Source organism: Cucurbitaria berberidis (genome assembly GCF_010015615.1).
Source record: "Cucurbitaria berberidis CBS 394.84 unplaced genomic scaffold K460scaffold_3, whole genome shotgun sequence".
Classification (NCBI taxonomy): domain Eukaryota; kingdom Fungi; phylum Ascomycota; class Dothideomycetes; order Pleosporales; family Cucurbitariaceae; genus Cucurbitaria; species Cucurbitaria berberidis.
The window spans coordinates 62,332-79,864 of record NW_024468937.1 but is presented as its reverse complement, the minus strand read 5'-3'; the positions used below and the strand labels follow the sequence as shown (position 1 = coordinate 79,864).

At 49.8% G+C, this 17,533-nt stretch overlaps 9 protein-coding genes across 9 annotated transcripts; 6 read left to right on the top strand and 3 right to left on the bottom strand.

The window, feature by feature from the left end:
- Positions 1–518: 518 nt before the first annotated feature.
- K460DRAFT_286714 (uncharacterized protein) lies at positions 519–983 on the bottom strand (the record flags this gene model as incomplete). The annotated part of the gene is made up of 2 exons (XM_040928917.1): positions 519–667; positions 719–983. The coding sequence occupies 2 exons, from the start codon at positions 981–983 to the stop codon at positions 519–521; spliced, it is 414 nt and encodes a 137-aa protein (XP_040787067.1).
- A 933-nt stretch (positions 984–1,916) lies between these two features.
- Positions 1,917–3,360, top strand: K460DRAFT_354415 (ribonuclease H-like protein; the record flags this gene model as incomplete). Its single annotated transcript, XM_040931787.1, has 2 exons — positions 1,917–2,509; positions 2,559–3,360. 2 exons carry the CDS (start codon positions 1,917–1,919, stop codon positions 3,358–3,360), a joined length of 1,395 nt encoding a protein of 464 aa, XP_040787066.1.
- Positions 3,361–4,894: 1,534 nt separating this feature from the next.
- K460DRAFT_309433 (uncharacterized protein) lies at positions 4,895–6,113 on the top strand. Its single transcript, XM_040930131.1, has 2 exons — positions 4,895–4,942; positions 5,041–6,113. Exons 1-2 carry the CDS (start codon positions 4,923–4,925, stop codon positions 6,038–6,040), a joined length of 1,020 nt encoding a protein of 339 aa, XP_040787065.1. The 5' UTR covers positions 4,895–4,922; the 3' UTR covers positions 6,041–6,113.
- Positions 6,114–6,677: 564 nt separating this feature from the next.
- K460DRAFT_394374 (uncharacterized protein) lies at positions 6,678–7,349 on the top strand (the record flags this gene model as incomplete). Its single annotated transcript, XM_040935992.1, has 3 exons — positions 6,678–6,768; positions 6,845–6,994; positions 7,086–7,349. 3 exons carry the CDS (start codon positions 6,678–6,680, stop codon positions 7,196–7,198), a joined length of 354 nt encoding a protein of 117 aa, XP_040787064.1. The 3' UTR covers positions 7,199–7,349.
- Positions 7,350–8,225: 876 nt separating this feature from the next.
- Positions 8,226–10,010, top strand: K460DRAFT_335253 (putative benzoate 4-monooxygenase cytochrome P450; the record flags this gene model as incomplete). The annotated part of the gene is made up of 4 exons (XM_040930943.1): positions 8,226–8,393; positions 8,458–8,554; positions 8,612–9,504; positions 9,561–10,010. 4 exons carry the CDS (start codon positions 8,226–8,228, stop codon positions 10,008–10,010), a joined length of 1,608 nt encoding a protein of 535 aa, XP_040787063.1.
- Positions 10,011–10,326: 316 nt separating this feature from the next.
- On the top strand, positions 10,327–11,373 carry K460DRAFT_404795 (uncharacterized protein; the record flags this gene model as incomplete). Its single annotated transcript, XM_040936768.1, has 1 exon — positions 10,327–11,373. The coding sequence occupies one exon, from the start codon at positions 10,327–10,329 to the stop codon at positions 11,371–11,373; it is 1,047 nt and encodes a 348-aa protein (XP_040787062.1).
- K460DRAFT_365460 (uncharacterized protein) lies at positions 11,245–12,862 on the bottom strand. The gene has a single exon (XM_040933182.1). The coding sequence runs from the start codon at positions 12,667–12,669 to the stop codon at positions 11,410–11,412; it is 1,260 nt and encodes a 419-aa protein (XP_040787061.1). The 5' UTR covers positions 12,670–12,862; the 3' UTR covers positions 11,245–11,409.
- An 822-nt stretch (positions 12,863–13,684) lies between these two features.
- On the top strand, positions 13,685–15,356 carry K460DRAFT_394371 (uncharacterized protein). Its single transcript, XM_040935991.1, has 6 exons — positions 13,685–13,947; positions 14,001–14,083; positions 14,134–14,314; positions 14,362–14,830; positions 14,881–15,021; positions 15,075–15,356. The coding sequence occupies exons 1-6, from the start codon at positions 13,762–13,764 to the stop codon at positions 15,113–15,115; spliced, it is 1,101 nt and encodes a 366-aa protein (XP_040787060.1). The 5' UTR covers positions 13,685–13,761; the 3' UTR covers positions 15,116–15,356.
- K460DRAFT_429162 (uncharacterized protein) lies at positions 15,232–17,092 on the bottom strand (the record flags this gene model as incomplete). Its single annotated transcript, XM_040938307.1, has 3 exons — positions 15,232–15,614; positions 15,694–16,874; positions 16,962–17,092. The coding sequence occupies 3 exons, from the start codon at positions 17,090–17,092 to the stop codon at positions 15,232–15,234; spliced, it is 1,695 nt and encodes a 564-aa protein (XP_040787059.1).
- Positions 17,093–17,533: the final 441 nt, after the last annotated feature.

Sequence of the window (17,533 nt, the reverse complement as noted above, 5' to 3'; positions counted from 1 at the left end):
TTGCAACAGCCCGCCACCGGATCCAGGGCGTTCAACTAATAACTATTCACTGGCAGATGGCAGCAGGCAGGCTGGCCAGCTAAGAGGCTGAGAGCGAGGAACCCCACCGCCCGACTCCGAGAAACCAATCATCTCGCCACGCCCACCCATTGCAGCTCACGACGAGACAAGAATAGCTCTGTGCCCTCCATTCCTCTACTATCCTCCTTCCACGTCCCATTGCAGCACACTCTCTTCTGCCGGCGGTTGTCACTTTGGCCCCTTGTCCAGCTTGTAGCATCGAGTGTGGTTATAGTCGAGCGACGTCAGTGTGCTTGATAGCTGCATACACGACGGCTGTTTCCCCAGATTCCCCGTATCTTCATCGACGCGATCCAGAGATGAGGTCCGACATGGCCGCGTCTCGTAAACAATCACAGAGTGGTGCCTGTAATCAGGCCAAGACGGCGTAGGTGGCTTGGTGTAGAGCATCATCTCGGCAGTGCTCCTCGCGACGGGTACTACTACTTGAGAGACGCCTATGTCTCCAACCGCAGCGTGAGCACCAGCAGGCAAATGTACGCTGAGATGCTGAGTGCCGTCAAGACCGACACGACGTTGCCGCTCGTTCGGAACTTCTTGCGGTGCAGCCCATCTTCGCCCACCTCGGAGAAGAACTGTTTGTTTCCTGGCAACCATCAGTGACAATACCCATGCCATGTGCCATCGTGTGACGTACCCTGCTGTCGCCGGAACAGACTGATGAACAAGATGCCAGCACCGTAGACGGCAAACAAGGCGCCAATCGAGTAGAACTCGGCCGTGAAGATCTTGAGCACGATGAGGGCAAACGAGAACTGCCCGATGGCGGTGCGAATGTATGCGCCCTCAAACGTTCTCTGCGCCGCGCGGATCTCGACGAGCTCGGAGCTGGTGAGGACGACGGAGCGCGCGCGGTGCATGCGCAGCCGGTATCTGTCAGCGACGTGACGGCCTTCGAACATGGTGAAGAAAATCAATGAAGGGATAGTAGTTGATAATAAGAATACAAGCGTCAAGAATGGTGAAACAGCTATGTGAGCAGTGCCGTCAGACGTAGAGGGGCAGTGGTCCAGTCGTAGTACTGTACGCAGTATCGCGTCAGTTTCAGTAGCTGCAAGCCAGCCAGAGGGCCGAGGTAGTGAGTGATTGAGCGGGATTGGCAGACCCACCATGCACTCTTGAGTTATATATTCGCTACACGCTCACATTGGCCCTGTATCATGTCTCCAACTGTACAGAGCATTGGAGACAGTTGCAGTGTGGTCCAAGCACCCCCGAGATGTAGCTCCGCACCAAACGCCAACCAGTGAAAGCGTCCCGCTTCACGACCACCACCCCATTGCCAGCGCTGTATGACCCTTAGCATCAAGCGACTTGTTCGTTACAGCGCGGATAACATTCCTCTGTGGACACTCAAGTGGTACGTTTCACCAAGATATCCTTCTACCCCAGCGCTGGCCCAGCTTGATCGCATACAAACAGAACAGCACTGAACTCACTACTGTAGTTCCACCTCCTCCTCCCATCGCCCTTTGCTTTTTCCCGCCTGCCACGTCTGCCAGCGCCACTCACCAGCCAGCGCCCAATTCCTCTGGCGCCTGTTTTCCACCCAGGAATTCCATATAGAGACACCCCCAGCCCGCAAGGTCGAAATGGACGATGCAAGGTCAGCCAGCTCAATCACGTCCAGCGGGAAGCGCAAGAGGACTACACCCCTCGCATTCTATGCTGTCAAGGTCGGCCGCACACCAGGCGTATACCAGACCTGGGACGAAGCGAAGCGACAAATTGAGGGCTTTCCCAACCCTTACTGCAAGTCCACCGTACAGTGCTGGAGTACTTGATCTGATTCGAGCACAGATAGGAAATTTAGCACATACACTGAAGCAGAAACCATGGTGAAGGGCGCCGGCAGCCCCTCGGCCAAGTCGGGGAAGACAAAGTACTACGGAGTAGCCGTCGGACATGTGCCTGGCGTATATACAGATTACGCCACCGTCCAAGCCCAAACCAAGGGCTGCATGGGTGGAAAACAAAAAGGCTTTGCAACTCGTGCAGAGGCGCAGGCTTTTGTGGACAACTTCAAGCGACCGGGTAGCACTCCCATCAGCTTACGCGGCGACCTGTCTGAATCGTCTTCGCTAGCAGCAGGCAAACCCTCCAACCTCGCCGAGGGCACACCCAAGAGACAAAAGAAGGAGCACACCTTGCCCGTGTCGGCGCTCACGAATGGCAACATCAAATATGAGCCAGGATGGGGCCCGCTCCCGCCAGGTGCCGAGGATGGCTTTGATCGGACCATCAAGCTTGATCCAGAGGGAGGGAACATCAGGACCAAGACCGAGGAAGAACTCAGTGCAACCAAGATGCAGCCAACTGGGGACATCAGCGGCCCTATTGTTGTGTATACCGACGGTAGCTCCCTGGGCAATGGTCGAGTAGGCGCCGTAGGAGGCGTGGGCGTTTACTTTGGCCCAAACGATCCTAGGTTAGTTCACATGATAGCGACTGGGAAGTTGACGCTAATCATCTGGCAGGAATGTATCCGAAGCCTTGCGTGGAAACAGACAAACGAACCAACGCGCCGAGCTAACAGCTATCGCCCGAGCTCTAGACCATATTGCCATCGACCGCGAGGCCCGAATCGTCACAGACTCAAATTACTCCATCAAGTGTCTGACCGAGTGGTTCCCAAAGTGGGTGGAGAGAGGCTGGAAGAACTCATCGGGCAAGGATGTCGAAAATAGAGATCTTATTGAGCCCATTATCGCGAGAATCCGGGAACGCGACATGAGCAGGGCCAAGACAAAGTTTCAGTGGATCAAAGGTCACGCGAATGATCCAGGAAACGTTGCAGCTGATGCATTAGCCGTGCGAGGCTCACGGTATAGCACACCTGATCTACGAAACGCACGCGAGTTCTCTGAGACGCTCAACACGCCGACGAGGGCACACTACCGTATGCAGCCGAAGAAGCAGCCCGGGGCCGACGCGAAGCCCGTCTCCGTAGCCCTTGATGACGAGGACGAATTCGATGAGATTTTCGCTACCCTAGCGGCTGAGCACTCGGCAGACCAGGTTGCAGAAACAACCGTAGTACAAGCTGGGGTCCCGCTGTCAGAGGCTGTTAAGCAGGTCACAGAAGCAGCGATAGTACAAGACGGGGTCCCGCCCTCGGTGGCGGCTCAGCAGCTCGCAAAGGCGGCCGCGAAAGAAGGTCAGGAGCACCTCGAGCAGACACAGAATGGAGATGCACCAGAAGTAAAGGCATCAGAAGAGAATGTATCTGATGATGCAGAGAAGATGGACACCGTGCAAGAATCCGTTGAGCGGGCATAATTGATGCACCTGATGCTTACGAATCTGACCGAGAAAACCTCGTTGGGCGCGTGTACTACTAGAACGGTGAACCAGAGTTGACTGAAGCTGTGGAGGGGTTGATTCGAGACCATTTCACACTTTCTACCAAGTATTTCTCGAGTAGGTAATTCAACACTTCCAAACAACCTCCACTATCCTCCGTCCATCCACTCAATCTTGCCATCCGCAGAACCCAACGGCTTTCAATATGAAACTACAGAGGATCATATCTAATGTATGTATACGAACGGCGTAGTGAAGTGAAAGGCCAGTCACTCACTTGCTGATCAAGAGGAATTCAGCATACCCGAGTGAAAGAAAAGTCGAAGTGACCGACCTTTCCTCCTTCGCTTACGTCAAACACCTCGAGATATAAATCTGTGATCCTAGTGACTCGTACGTTCAAACACTCTCCTCGACGCGGAAAAGTAGTCGCTCTTTTACTTCCGGATCGATACGAATTGTATCGAACGATCAACGAAGCGCAAACCCTTCAAGCTTTCCACAATCTACTCCCAAGTGCGAGAGCCAGCACCTGCAACGCCACGATGTACGCTCCACACACTCCTTGTACGTCAACGTCAATACGAACGCAACCCCTCGCTCTACTTTTCGACATGTACAACTTCATACAATTCTACATCATCCTCTGCACCGCCATGGCGTTCACGCTCACCTCGGTCACGGAGACAATTGTTTTTTGGACGCGCTGCCTGGTTCTTGGTGCGCGCTTTGAGGGGTTGCTTATTGGGGTGAGCCTTGGAGTTGTTTGGACGGGTTGGGGGCTTTGGGAGGCTTGGACGGGGGATGAAGGGGTGGAGTAGGGGGAACGCAAGGAGGATGGCGAGGGAGTGGATGAGGTATCAGTCAGGTGTTTCTGTGCGGAACCGAATTTTTGAAAACGACGTTGTGGTTCGGAGGTACGTTATTGGCTCAGGTCTCTGTCACCGCAGACAAGGTTTCAAGAGCTTGATATACCGCGTTCACTTGCGTCAGGGCACTGTTGTGGCGCACTCTGGGCAAACACTGTAGCCAGGCTGGAGAGGCGAGAACCGGGGTGAGAAGAAGGCGTGTGGACTGTGGGATTGTGGTAGCGAAGGACTTTGTGGGCAGTACCGCTAACCTTCTCGTCCAAGGTGTTTAGGCCGTATTTGTAATTACATTGCGTCTTCTAGGATAGGTGCAGAGCCAACGGTCCAATACGGTATCAAATCTCAACCTGACGATTCTGATGCGATCCATGGAACAGATCAACAAACTGTGGCTGTGCGGATCGCACTTCTCGATATATAACGCTCTCAACCTACCTCCCTTCTACGATCCCTACAACCCGCCAGCTCGAACCTTTCGAAGAAATCAAAACCAGTATGAAGATCACAAATGCCACGTCACCTATGGTGATCGGCTTGATGGCACTATTTACTGCTATAAATGCCCAGCTGGTCTTTCCTATCGGCTCGATCTCGCCCCGCAACAAGTTCAATATGCCGACTCTGTTTCCGACTGCGTTTCCGACGACGACAGGCGATGCAGTCGGTAGCATGACTGCGCTTCCTGAGACGTAAGCATACCCATCTTATTACTACTACTTGAAGAAACTTTGCGGTTTGTGCCGCGAAGACTTCGTGCATGTTGGTCAGTTTGCTAACATCGAAATAGTGACCAATTGTGGGGTAACGACAAACCAAAGCCAACTCGAACTGCCCATTCCCGAAATGCCAAACGTGCAGACGGATGGTCTCCTGATTCCGAAAGCCTCGGATCTGAAGAAGAAGAAGAAGATGGGACCGGCCTCGATAGCATTCTTCATATCCCCTGCAAACCGAAATATATAAACCGGGTTTACTTCAGTGTGGTGCACCTAAACGGTACACTAGCTCATGATAACAACGGCAAACATGCCCTGTTTTACATTAGTTCATTTTGGGATATCATGTACCCAAAGACGATCCGAACAGCCCTCTTCAACAACGCCACTGCATCTCACGGATGTCCGAAGGGTCATTGCACGAGCAAAATCATCCCAGGGCTACTACTTGAAGGGGAGAGAGTGATGTTGAAGTACATCGAGGACCCGGTGTCGTTGAAATATGGCTGGATCGGCAGGACATGCCAGTACCACGGCGCTGTGCGGGAAGTCGAGAAGCTCGGCGTGACGCTTGGGCACATAGGGTACTTTATGCATGGCGCAAGCATTCCACCGGCGATCTTGGACTTCGTCGAGACCAGGATGCAACATACGTTCCCGATACTCGAGATCATACTGTGGGGAATGGGTGCTGGCCTGATTCTAGGGCTCCCTCTCGCTTGCTGCGCCGGTTTCGTTATTCTTATTATCTGGTGCAAATTCCTTAGACCTGGCGTTACTGCAGCGTGGGATATAACAAAGCATTGCTTCGGTGGGAAGGGCGTCGTAGGGATTGCACTGAAGGGGGCGTGGGCAAGAGTTTGCTCAATGTGGAACACCTTGAGTGCCCGCAATCGACACAATGTCGACTCTCAGAAGGCAGAGCTACTGGAGCACAACTTGGACGAGTACCCGATATCGAACCCACCAAGCGACAAGACATACAATGGTATACGGTCTTTTGAGACTGACGTATGCTCGCAGGATGAATGGGATCTCGGCAGGCGCCAGCCACGCGACAATATTGTTTAGATAGGCAAGGGCCTGGACTTGTGCAGCTCTCGTCATTTTCGCTTTGATCCTGGTATGAAGTTCAAGGTTCTTGTATCCACTTAAGTAGATATTTTGCTCGTTTTATTGCTGTAGAACTTACATACTGTTAATGTTAGGAAGACTACCCTTGAAATCCCATCTTCAGCTAGAACCCAAAGCCTAGCTCATTTGTACCTCAGCCTGACCTGTGACATCACAAGGTACATTTCCCTCCACTTGGAAAGAACGACTGGGGTCTCATGATAGCTCAGCTAAGCGGAAGTCATGTTGATAAAGTCTTTATAATCTGCTTTTTCGGACGTGATATCACTCAACCTTCCTATCGTGGGTTGCTGACGACAGCAGCTGGCTGTTAGTCAAGAGAAGGCTACAGCGCTAACCCAGTCTAGGTTTCCCGACCCGGCCTATCGTCCTATTGTATAACAGACCGGCCGTGTACCACCTTAGTTTCGTCGTTTAAGTAAGAGTGGCGTCGCAAGGAACCGCTGAGAAATCTGCTTTGTCAAATTAATGCTTCTGCCTGTGAAGCTGAAGCTTATCTCTCTTACTATTATGAATCACTGTCTCTTGCCCAAGCGAATAGATCGGAAGCACCTTTCGAGACGTATAAGAAGACATGGAGACCCCGAAACAACAGGCACAGCACTCAGATTCCTACTCAGGGGTTACAGGTTGCAGTCACCGCCCAGCACTTGACCGCCCAGCAGGTAAGTCTCATACCATCTTCATCCTGATGACGATGCCTTCGTCGCAAACCAGTCAACATCTTACTGATCTACCTAGCCAGAAAGATGCACCCGACCTTCGTCCTCATCGCCCTCCTCGGCAGCCTATCCATGACAAGTGCGTCACCAACCACTCTCGAAAAACGGGTTCCCCCTTCCCATCCCCTATGGTCGTGCGACAAAAATTTCGACGGCGACTTCAGCTGCGGTATGAACGCCCTTACGGATGATGAATGCGAGGGGCTATGCACTTGCACCATTAATGCCGTTCCCAATTGCCATACATTTGGCTCGTGCAGCGCGTTCCAGGTGCGAACGAAGTGTGCGGCTGAGGGAGAGTGTGCGTGTAGGCCTCCTTGAGTTCTTTGGGGGTTTCACACGCATAGATGCAGTAGAAATATGGGTAGATTGAGCTTTTATAGCGTCTATTAGATGATATTTCTCAAGGCTTTTTTTGGGGAGCGAGGGATGGGGGCTGGTCTTTTGGTTGTTTGATTAAGGAGTGAAACTGGAAATGTTTCTAGATTCTGACTGGAGGAAATATAGTGCAATTATTGAGCTGCAGTTTTTGTATTATCTAGCGTTCCTTGACGTGACGGTGTTCTGTCAATGGCGAAGTTAATAAAGAGAGTGACAATGAAGACAAAGGTTAACCGACTCAGAGATAGAATACATAGACAAAAGCCACCGTAAACTTGATTAGAAGATTGGTATCTAGTTTTTTCCACTGCCACACGGTGTGCGGGTACATTACGAATGTAGAATATTTACTAGGATTTACTTCCTTAGCAACAGCAGATGCTTGCAACACCATTGATTGAAATTCATAGTACAGGTTCAAACGAACTGGAATGATGTGATTTGAGGGACATGTCATGTTTGAGATCACGTTGCCTGGTACATGTTGCATTAGCGCCAATCCTGGTCGAGCACGAGTACTACCGATGAGTGACATTATGTCATACCCTAAGACATGTCTAAAGATAATATCTCTACTAGTCAGTATTAGAACATATAAGAGACTTGTCTTGCGTGTCAATCAAGTGTAGCATCGATCTATGACAACTGAATTAGCTCGCCTAAGAAGGATATCCGGCTGTATAGTATTGCAGCACTTCGACACACTCTGTACGCTTGAAGTATCCTCTATCGAGATTTGTCGCAATATCTCCTTATTCGAATTCGTCTAACTACAGCCTTCAGACATGTCCCTTTGACTATAAGATCCCTGCCGCAAACAACGGGTCAAGTAAGCACTACTCGCTGACACGCTCGCCTGACAGCCCTACAAAACCAATCGGCGCAGAGTAGAGTGAAATATCACGCAAAAGTCTCCGCTTACTATTAGAATGTCTCCGACTTGGATATATATGCCGGGTTAATCGTAGGCTATATGCACAATTTCTACTACGCATCGATCGCTTTAGTTGACCAAAGGCATGGTTCCAAGCATAGTCCAGAGGGTGTTAGATGGGATCCAAGATTTGGAAACAAAAGATGTCAAATTTAGTATCGTTTTGACCTTGGCGTCGTGGTTGATTTACTGGGTTGTTGTCGGTGTTTACCGCGTGTACTTCCATCCCTTAGCGAAGTTCCCAGGTCCAAAAGTACACCTCCTTTAACTTCCATCTTTTGAAATTGCAGTAGAGTGTTCCACTGACCCAGATGCAGCTAGCAGCACTCACTTTCTGGTATGAGTTCTACTACGAACTCTATCCCCACAAATACCAGTATCTCTGGAAGATCAAGGAATTACACGAACAATATGGTATGTCAACTAGTGTCCTTGTCTGCCATTCGAAACCTTGCTAAACAGTATTGCAAGGCCCCATAATTCGCATCAACCCTCTTCAAATCCACATCCACGACGCGGACTTCTTCGACACAATTTATGCATCTGGCATAGGCCACAAGCGCAACCGTTGTAAGTGGTCACACCATGCCGGTGCGAAGTCCTGGTCAGGTGCTATGCTTGAAGCCATGGACCATGATCTGCACAAGATGCGCCGCACTGCCGTCTCTGGATTCTTCAGCAAGCGATCCGTGCAGGCGCTCGAACCGCTCGTTGTACAAGCTACTGAGAAACTGCTGGATCGATTCAAGGGTGAATTGAAGAAGAAAGGACCAGAAGCAGGTGTTGTTAGTCTGAATGATGCCTTCGCCGCCATGACCATGGATATCATTTCTGACTATTGCTTCGGAGAGTCGATGAATAGTCTAGATGAGGACGAGTATGGCAAGAAGTGGCTTGATTTATTTCATCAGGGTATTGGGCTGCGTCCTTTAGGCCGCCAGTTTCCATCACTAGTCAACTTTCTGGTTGATCTTCCACCTTGGGTTGCCGCGAAGATGAGTCCAGGGGCGGAGAAGATGAACACATTCAACTTACAGCTGCTCCGTAAGATCGAACGTATCATGAAGCGCGAAGATCACAAGGATGATGAGAAGGAACGGAAACGGACAGTTTTCCATGAGGTTAGAGACGATATGAGTGGAAAGCTACCGGATAAGGAGAAGGAACCGATCCGATTGATGGCAGAAGCGAGCGTACTCTTGGGCGCGGGTACAGAGACAACGGCAAGGACCCTGGCGGTCACTATGTTCTATTTACTGAAGCATCCGGATATCGGGGATAAACTGAGCGCGGAGTTGAAGAGAGCGCTGCCGACGAAAGATGAGAAGGTTTCGCTACCTCAGCTGGAGGCGTTGCCGTATTTCGTGAGTACCTTTCGTTTTACCCAACAATCCCTCTAATTTACTAACAAAATCACAAGTCTGCCATAATTAACGAAGGTCTACGCGTCGCTCATGGCGTGAGCTCGCGTCAACCGCGCATCGCCACGCAAGAAGATCTACAATACAAGCAATACAGCATACCGCGCGGAACACCGGTTATGGAATCGGCATACCTACTTCACACGGATCCATCCATATATCCACAGCCATTTGAGTTCCGACCAGAACGATGGATTGAAGACCCTAATCTCAAGCGGTATTGGTTTGCTTTTGGGCGGGGAAGTCGCAATTGCCTAGGCATGAACCTTGCTACTTCGGAGCTATACATTGGTATTGCGCTGTTGTGGCGAAGCTTCCGGATGGAACTATTCGATACAGTGGAGGAGAGAGACGTGCTTACGAGTCATGACTGTTTTATAGGAATGACCGATTTGGAGAGCGAGGGAATCAAGGTCAGAATCATCGGTGAGATTGGTGATGATTCATAGGAAATAGATTACATGCACCCTTGGTTGAGATTTGGGAAAAGTTTAACACAGGACTCGCTAGAGGTTGGATCATTACGGATAAATCACTCGCACCCCGTAATCACTCTGTTAGCAATCGATTTACGCAATGAAAATGCTACTCGTTTAGCAAAGATGAGTATACCCACATATTGTCAGTGTTTTAATGTCGGTAGTTGCCATCTTTCATAGAACTTAACATCTATGAGGCTATGTTGTAAGAAAAGAAAACAACGAACTTCTAAGAAAATAATCTTCAGTATCAATTCCGCGGCTGTACGGTATTTACTTGGTCAATATGAAGCTCGCAAGACCTATCGCACTGCTTCCGCTCACATCGTTAGCGCTCACCGATGTTAACTCTCCCACAAGACCGATCACGTTGTCAAAAACGGGTGGCTTTCAGATTGGCGGCAAGACCATTTCGAGTCCGTTGAATACTAACCAAACGCTCTCTTGCGACCATGGTTACATGGAATACTTCATCCCTTGGCGACCTCGGCGTACTAGCGTTGTAATGTGGCATTCTTCCTCGACCCAAGTCTGGCAAAACCGGTGGAATGGCGGCGAGGGCTACAAAGATATGTTTCTCCGGCGAGACTACCCGGTCTACCTCTGGGACGGCCCGCGAGTGGGTCGCGCGAACTGGGCGTGCGAGACAACGACGTATGTGCCGAGCCATCAGGATCAAGCGAACTTTGGAGCCTGGAATTTTGGTCCGAGATGGCCAGTGTGGTGGGATGATGTACAATTTCCGACGAGGGATGAGGCTGCGTGGAAACACGCTACGAGTGCAAGATATGTCGAATATGACACAAAGGCAAATGTGGAGTTGCAGTCTGACGCGGCGGCTATTGCAGCAGACTCGGGAAAGATTGGGACGGACATTGTGTATTTGACGAACTCAGCTGGTGGATTACGGGCTATGATGACGGCTACCAAGGCGAACGGGACGAATATCAAGGGCATCGTCACATACGAGAGTATCGGTTACGTCTTCCCAGATAATGTCAACATAACCGCAGGCAGAGGCGGATTTGGGCCATTCATTGTGCCACTTGAGCGCTTTAAGAAGTTGGCTAAACTCACAGCGATACAATTCGTTTGGGGGGATCATCGATCGGAGAACTTCACGTCTGTCATCGAGTCGAGACTTGCGGCGAAGTTGATCAATCAGTACGGCGGCAATGCGCAAGTGCTGAAGCTGAGTGAAGATGCAGGATTGAAGGGGAGCACACATATCCCATTCGCGGACATGGACAACGCGAAGGTCGCGGCACTGCTGGATGATTTGCTGGAAGACAACGCACTTGACGAGTACAAGGATGGAGAGGCTTGGATCTAAATCACAACAGATATAGCCCCGTGATCTTCCTAACTCTTATCGTGATATGTCTGCCTTGTTCACATTGCTGATCAATGCATCCCTCCACTCCTGATCCTTCAAGATGCTGCGAACCCTTGATTCTAGCCAAACTGTGTTGCCCCAAAAGCCCCAGCTAGCTTGAAATCGTAGCCAATCAACTAGTGCAGTCTCCCAATGTCGTAGGAATATATTCCATTTGTATTCCTGTCTTCCGACGTCTCTTAGCCTCTTCCAATACCTTTCTAGTAGTTGCCTCTCGCCTTCTTGCATCTTAAGTTCGCGTGATATAGGCTGACCCGAGACAAGCAGATCCAAAGGCACGGAACAGGTAAAAAGCTTTGCTAGATCGCAAACTCCCAAGCCAAGCCCAGTATACTGGAAGTCGTAGAACGCCAACTGTTCGCCATTTCTACTAGTGAATAGATTTTCAGATTTAACATCACCGTGAATGAGCGTTTGATAACCATCAATAGGCGACCAGCCAGACACCTTGGGCGCGAGAAATGCAGCTGCTATTTCAGAGATGGAGACGTCTTCGCCATCGACCCAATCGGTCAGAGGTTCGTTCCATTCAGAGTCGTAGTCCTTTGCGAGATTGGAGTACTCTCCTCGGCGCGTTGCGAGGTAGGTATAGCCGCCATTGATCCAGACAGTCTTTCCAGAGGCATCGTGACCACCACGTTGGACTTCTTCCAGCGGCGGTAGTACGAGGGATTGGCGGTTCATGTGCCTGACGTGCGGCCACCAGAAGCCATGAAAGCCGGAAAGCCAATCAAGCGCAGCGTTAACTTGAATTGGTGATAACACATCACGCTTTTCTCCTGCGACGGGATAGTGTTGCCTCAAGTCGCTCATGAGCATGGCCGTTGTTGATGTGCCGTCTGCATGATGCTGGTTGATGCTCGCTAAGCACGATGCAACTGGTATGGAGGCCGGTAGCTGAGGTGCAAGCTGGCTGTAAAAATATTGTTCCACTTGGTAACTGAGAATCTTCCTTGTGTGTCCTTCATCATCGGCTTTTGTCGGCGGAGGTGTGATGAGCTTTAGGATGTAAGATTGTGATTCTTGGGGCGTTGACACATTAGAGCTTTCCGCGGATACCGACCGTGAAGAGTCAGTAGAAGAGTTCAGTGAGCTATCCGGAGTAGCTGTGATGCGACAAATTTGGCCGTAGCCAGCCCACAAAGACTGTATGGTTTCCAGCGACTGCAACTTCAAGCCCTTCTTAGCTAGAAGCACGGTCGCGACTTCATTGGGAGTGGGCGCAGCAACCATCGAAACTACTGTTGGCGACTGCCGTCCGGTATATACAAGACGAAAGACCAGCAAAAAGAGCGGTAAGATGAGAAATAGCTTGACTAAACGTCGCAAACGTGGTATCATACGAACCGAGGGCTGTGGGGAAACGAGTTCTTCACTTCCAGCAGGAGTAGAGAGTAGCGGAAGAAATAGATGTAGGGCTGTGTATAGATCGTTCGGGTCCTAGGTATATCGGGTTGAGCTAGCGTGTCCGTTTCGTGATTTGCACTAGGTGGCTTATGTAAGTTGAGATTGATACCTTCCCCTTCTTACTGACATCTTCAACCACACACTGGATCCATTCATGTTATGTACATAAGGAATCGCGGATATATCGTATAGGATAGAACGCTCTCTAGTTGTCTATAAAGAAGTTTACCCTTTTACTGCCACACAACACCACCAGGCTCCTATGAACGCTTCACACAATTGTTTGTTTTACTTCTGTGTTTCTACCTTCCCATGTGACACGCTGAGATATAGCGAGCTATTTACACGCAGCTTCCTGGTGACTTCAAGCAACCCAGATGCATGTGTTGTAATGAAATCTATTGAATTACGCGTAAGTTGTCCAGGCAGTAAGAAGCATTAGAGCGTGCTAATTTCCCGACACACTAGAGACATAATTCGATTGAATGACAAACCCCATATAGAGTCAAAGAGCGTAATGAAGGATATCGGTCATAACGGCTATACGCGTTGCGAGGAAAGATGAGTGCTGATTCAACCGAGGAAGATTACGTCATCGGACCGCTGCAACACCCCCTCCCCTCCATCTTCAATTCATCGTTTTCTGCATGCCGTATCACAGATTGAGCAATACCGCGGAGCTTCATGACGCAAGTAGGGTTGATGCGTGATGGACTAACGAGTCATCTCACGATAGTCAGACTAATGCGGTATAGCAACAACCCCACACCTGGGCGGTGCCGCGGCGCCGTCGTCATGGCGTATGCACTGGTCGCGGGGTAGTCGGACTATATTGTGGGCTGTATTTTGTGCTCTCAGGGGAAGAACCAGACCTCAACCCGACATTTGACATCGCCTTGCTACAAGAACAAAATCAGGATGACAGAGCCGAAGAATACCGCGAGCCAGCGCTTGACGCAAATCAAGGACTTCTTGACGATGAACAAGACTGCAACAACAATTCCTTGGGATCCGAATAGCACCATCTTTCCCACGCGGAAAGAGCTTCCCAACATTCCAGGCGCACCTGCAGAGGCGGCTTGGGTCTGGGGCGAAAATGACTACGTAAATCTGTCACAAACTTGAATCGCGGAGGTGCTGTATTGATCAAGTTATAGATCGGCCGTCTGAACTTGCTTACGCCTACTCGTGTGGCTGCGGCAGCCAAAGAGATTAGGTCCGGCGAGATTGTGCCCGTGAAGTACATTTTCTGTCGACGCGCACGTTTCATTGTTTCTAACTTTTCATCAGTCTTCCTCTCAATGTTCCCAATCAGCCAGCATTTGGACGCGAGACGTTCAAACATGAGATTAAGACCCTAGCTGAAGGCGTTGTATATGACGATCTGTACTCTCTGAACACGCAGAGTGGAACTCAGTGGGATGGATTCCGACATTTTGCTCACATACCAAGTGGATCTTTCTACAATGGCGTGAGTATCTCTCCACTACTCGTGATTGCTTACTTACATTAGTGTAGACTAAAGGCAGCGACATCACTGGCCCCACTGCAAACCACAAATGCTCGATTCACCACTGGGCTGAACATGGGATCGCTGGACGAGGTGTCTTGCTTGACTACAGAGGCTACGCTCACAAGAAAGGCATTAACTACGACCCATTTGACTATTATCCTATTTCTTGGGAGGAGCTGTACCAATGCGGTAAGGATCAAGGTATCGACATCCGGCCTGCGGCTCAAGGTGGCGACATTAAACCCGGTGACATGTTGTTCATCAGGAGCGGGTGGAAAGAGGCATACGATGGTAAGAGTGATGAAGATAGGTCAAAGGCTGCCCTCAGACACGGCACAGGGAAGGATGGTGAAGACGGGCTCAGGTATGCTGGACTGAGTCAAGAGCAGAAAATTCTTGATTGGTTGCATGACAGTTACTTCGCTTCGGTAGCAGGCGATGCTCCTGCATTTGAAGCGTGGCCTACGCATGAAGGTAAGTTCCCGCCAATACTTGCCTGTGATACCCTTGGCTAATGTCCGCAGATTATCACCTCCATGAGTACATCCTTTCACTGTGGGGTATGCCTCTGGGTGAGATGCTTGATCTTGAGAAGCTGGCGCAAACATGTCACGAGAAGAACAGGTGGTTCTTTTTCTTCTCTTCAGCGCCGGCAAACTGTCCCGGTAAGTTTAGGTGTTATAGTAGTACGCACTTTTACTAATGGTTCCCCCTACAGGTGGTGTGGGCTCACATGTAAACGGCACCGCAATCTTCTGAGAAGAGGCAAAGCAAGTAAACAGGTCTATCTGATTCTTCAATCAAGCAACAGCCACTCGGTCAAACCATCATCGCTCTAGCTCTCTAATCTCAAATAACAACCGTTCAACCCAACTTCATGCACTGGCGCAACTGTTCCCCAACATTTCTTCGGGGTGAGAAGCAGTTTTCAAGCTTCCAACACGTGACTCCGGAAATGCACCAGGGCATGTCGTACACTTATTGAAATCGAACTCCGAACCCAAATCCGCAAGCTCTCCAGTGTCCGGCTTCGACTGAATACTCCTTGTACTCAGATGGGGTGAGTTAGAGCCGCATGTGGTTAAGGAAGGTGCCGGTAGACCATTGGTTTGTCTCACTGTATCCTCCTGAAAAGCTGTCTCTTTATCCAAAGGAAGCATGACGTGCGCTACGCTACCTTGCAATTCGATAACGCTAGGCGGTGGTGGTGGTGCGCGAGTCGGAGGCTCACTTTTGATCTTGTCAACCACGTCGCTAGCTTTCGTCGTTACGAATATCTCTGATGACTGGAAGCGCCTCCGGTTCAACGTCTGGAACAGCATTCCCTTTGGGTGGACTAGTCCCATTTCTTGTGGTCGTCTTGTCAGTAGTATCGAGTCCTGATCCCCTGTTGTCTGACCCGTTGAAGCCGCATTGAGTTCCTCCAGTCTTTCTAACCTGATCCTTCACAACTCGGGTTATTCCCGCTCTACGCTGTTCCCAGTCGATTCTTTTTATGTTATCTTGCCAAGAATTCGTCGCCATCGCCCCAGATCTTTTATGTGACATGCTACGTTGTAGTTTCAATTGGCCCATCCTCCTGACTTCTGATGATGTAAGTTTTCTCATGTAGCAGCTCTCTAGAGTATCGTGAGTGTGATATTCACATCCTGGTACCAGCGATACTTGACCGGCATGTGATAGACGTCGCAACGCTGTTTCGAGCGCAAGATTGATGAAAGAAGACGGCAAATTGGGTTTGTCCAAGTCATTGAAGCTTTCGAAGCCAGCTGCAATACACCGATCGACAACAAATCGCTTCAGTACCTCCGGAATATCATCATCTCTTTCGGTGAATATGTGCGCGATTGTATCCTTGTCAGCACATACGCCGTTTCCTACCCTCTCCTCAAGCAAGTCCATGACACGGTCGGTAAAGTCCGGTTCGCCGATTGTACTACCCAGGATCACTGCATTCATTAGCAACCAACAGCTCCGCCACGTATGCTTTTGGTTTCGGTCGCTCAATGTATACCATATTTCTCGACAGTGGGTAGGGAGAGTGCCAGTATGTGACCAGATTTTGTATAGCTCAAAGGCATGTGGGTCGTAATCAATGAGCTGGAGCGGCGATACATTTTCGGAAGCACGCCCTGGGAAAAGGGAAGAGGAGATCGAAGGAGCGCCATTGTCAGAGTCTGGTATGCGTACTAACCGACGTGTGAAATAGCGAGAGGAGGGATCTTGGCGGCCAAGCAAAAGGTCCAGCATCGGCGGCTGCACCTGCTGCTGAGTCTTGCTATCTTTGGATGACTCAGAGACCGTGGCATTTGCAGATATAGATGGAGCTTCGGTGTTTTCAAGTTCGGTGATGATCGCATTGTCGTTCGCCTCTAGGGTCGCTCCATTCACAAGAATCGCATGATATGGATCCGCCAGCGTTCTAGTTAGTACACTTATCCTACGGCCAGGTCTCTTTTGCTTCTTAGAAAAGCCCTCTTTGATCCACTCGTTTGCGGTCACAAGGTCCTTTTGCTTCCTGTTGCCATTCCTACCAGGCACCTCTTTGCCCTTGTCATTCCGTGTATCAGAGGTTTTGGGATTGTTGCCAAGAACGAATCCATACTTATCGATGCCTGGAAAGCTACTTTGTTGAGTTGTTGGCGCTGACGGGCGGCCGTTGAGGGGTTCTGCTTTCTTTATGGTGTTACCTTTCGGCGCTGACGATTTCTTGGATTTGAAGAAGTGAATGGGCATGACTTGATCGATCGTCTAGATATCAATGTAGAGAAAAGATAACTGACACGAGAAAGCCTGGATCAAGAGTGATGTCGCGATGGGTAAATCCAATGTCTCAGAACATTTAAACTTATATCAAGAAGTAGTAGCTTTGACGCGGGTTCTTGTAAGGAAAATGGGTCGGTAAAGTGCATCCACAATGAATTTAAGCTTGAGCGACGTGAATGCTAAGGTGATGATGTGTTTGCAAGTAAGTCATGATGTGGCGTATATGTGAGTGGCGTATATGTGACATAGAAGTTGATATGTGTCAATGTCAGTGTAATACTTCATGTCAACAACGATGACCGAAGAAGGCCGGAGAACTTCACGCCAACTCGAATGTTAAACTAACCTATTCAATGTTGGGCCAGTTTTTCCAAAACCCTCTAGCATGAATCCACAGATACTGAAAATCAA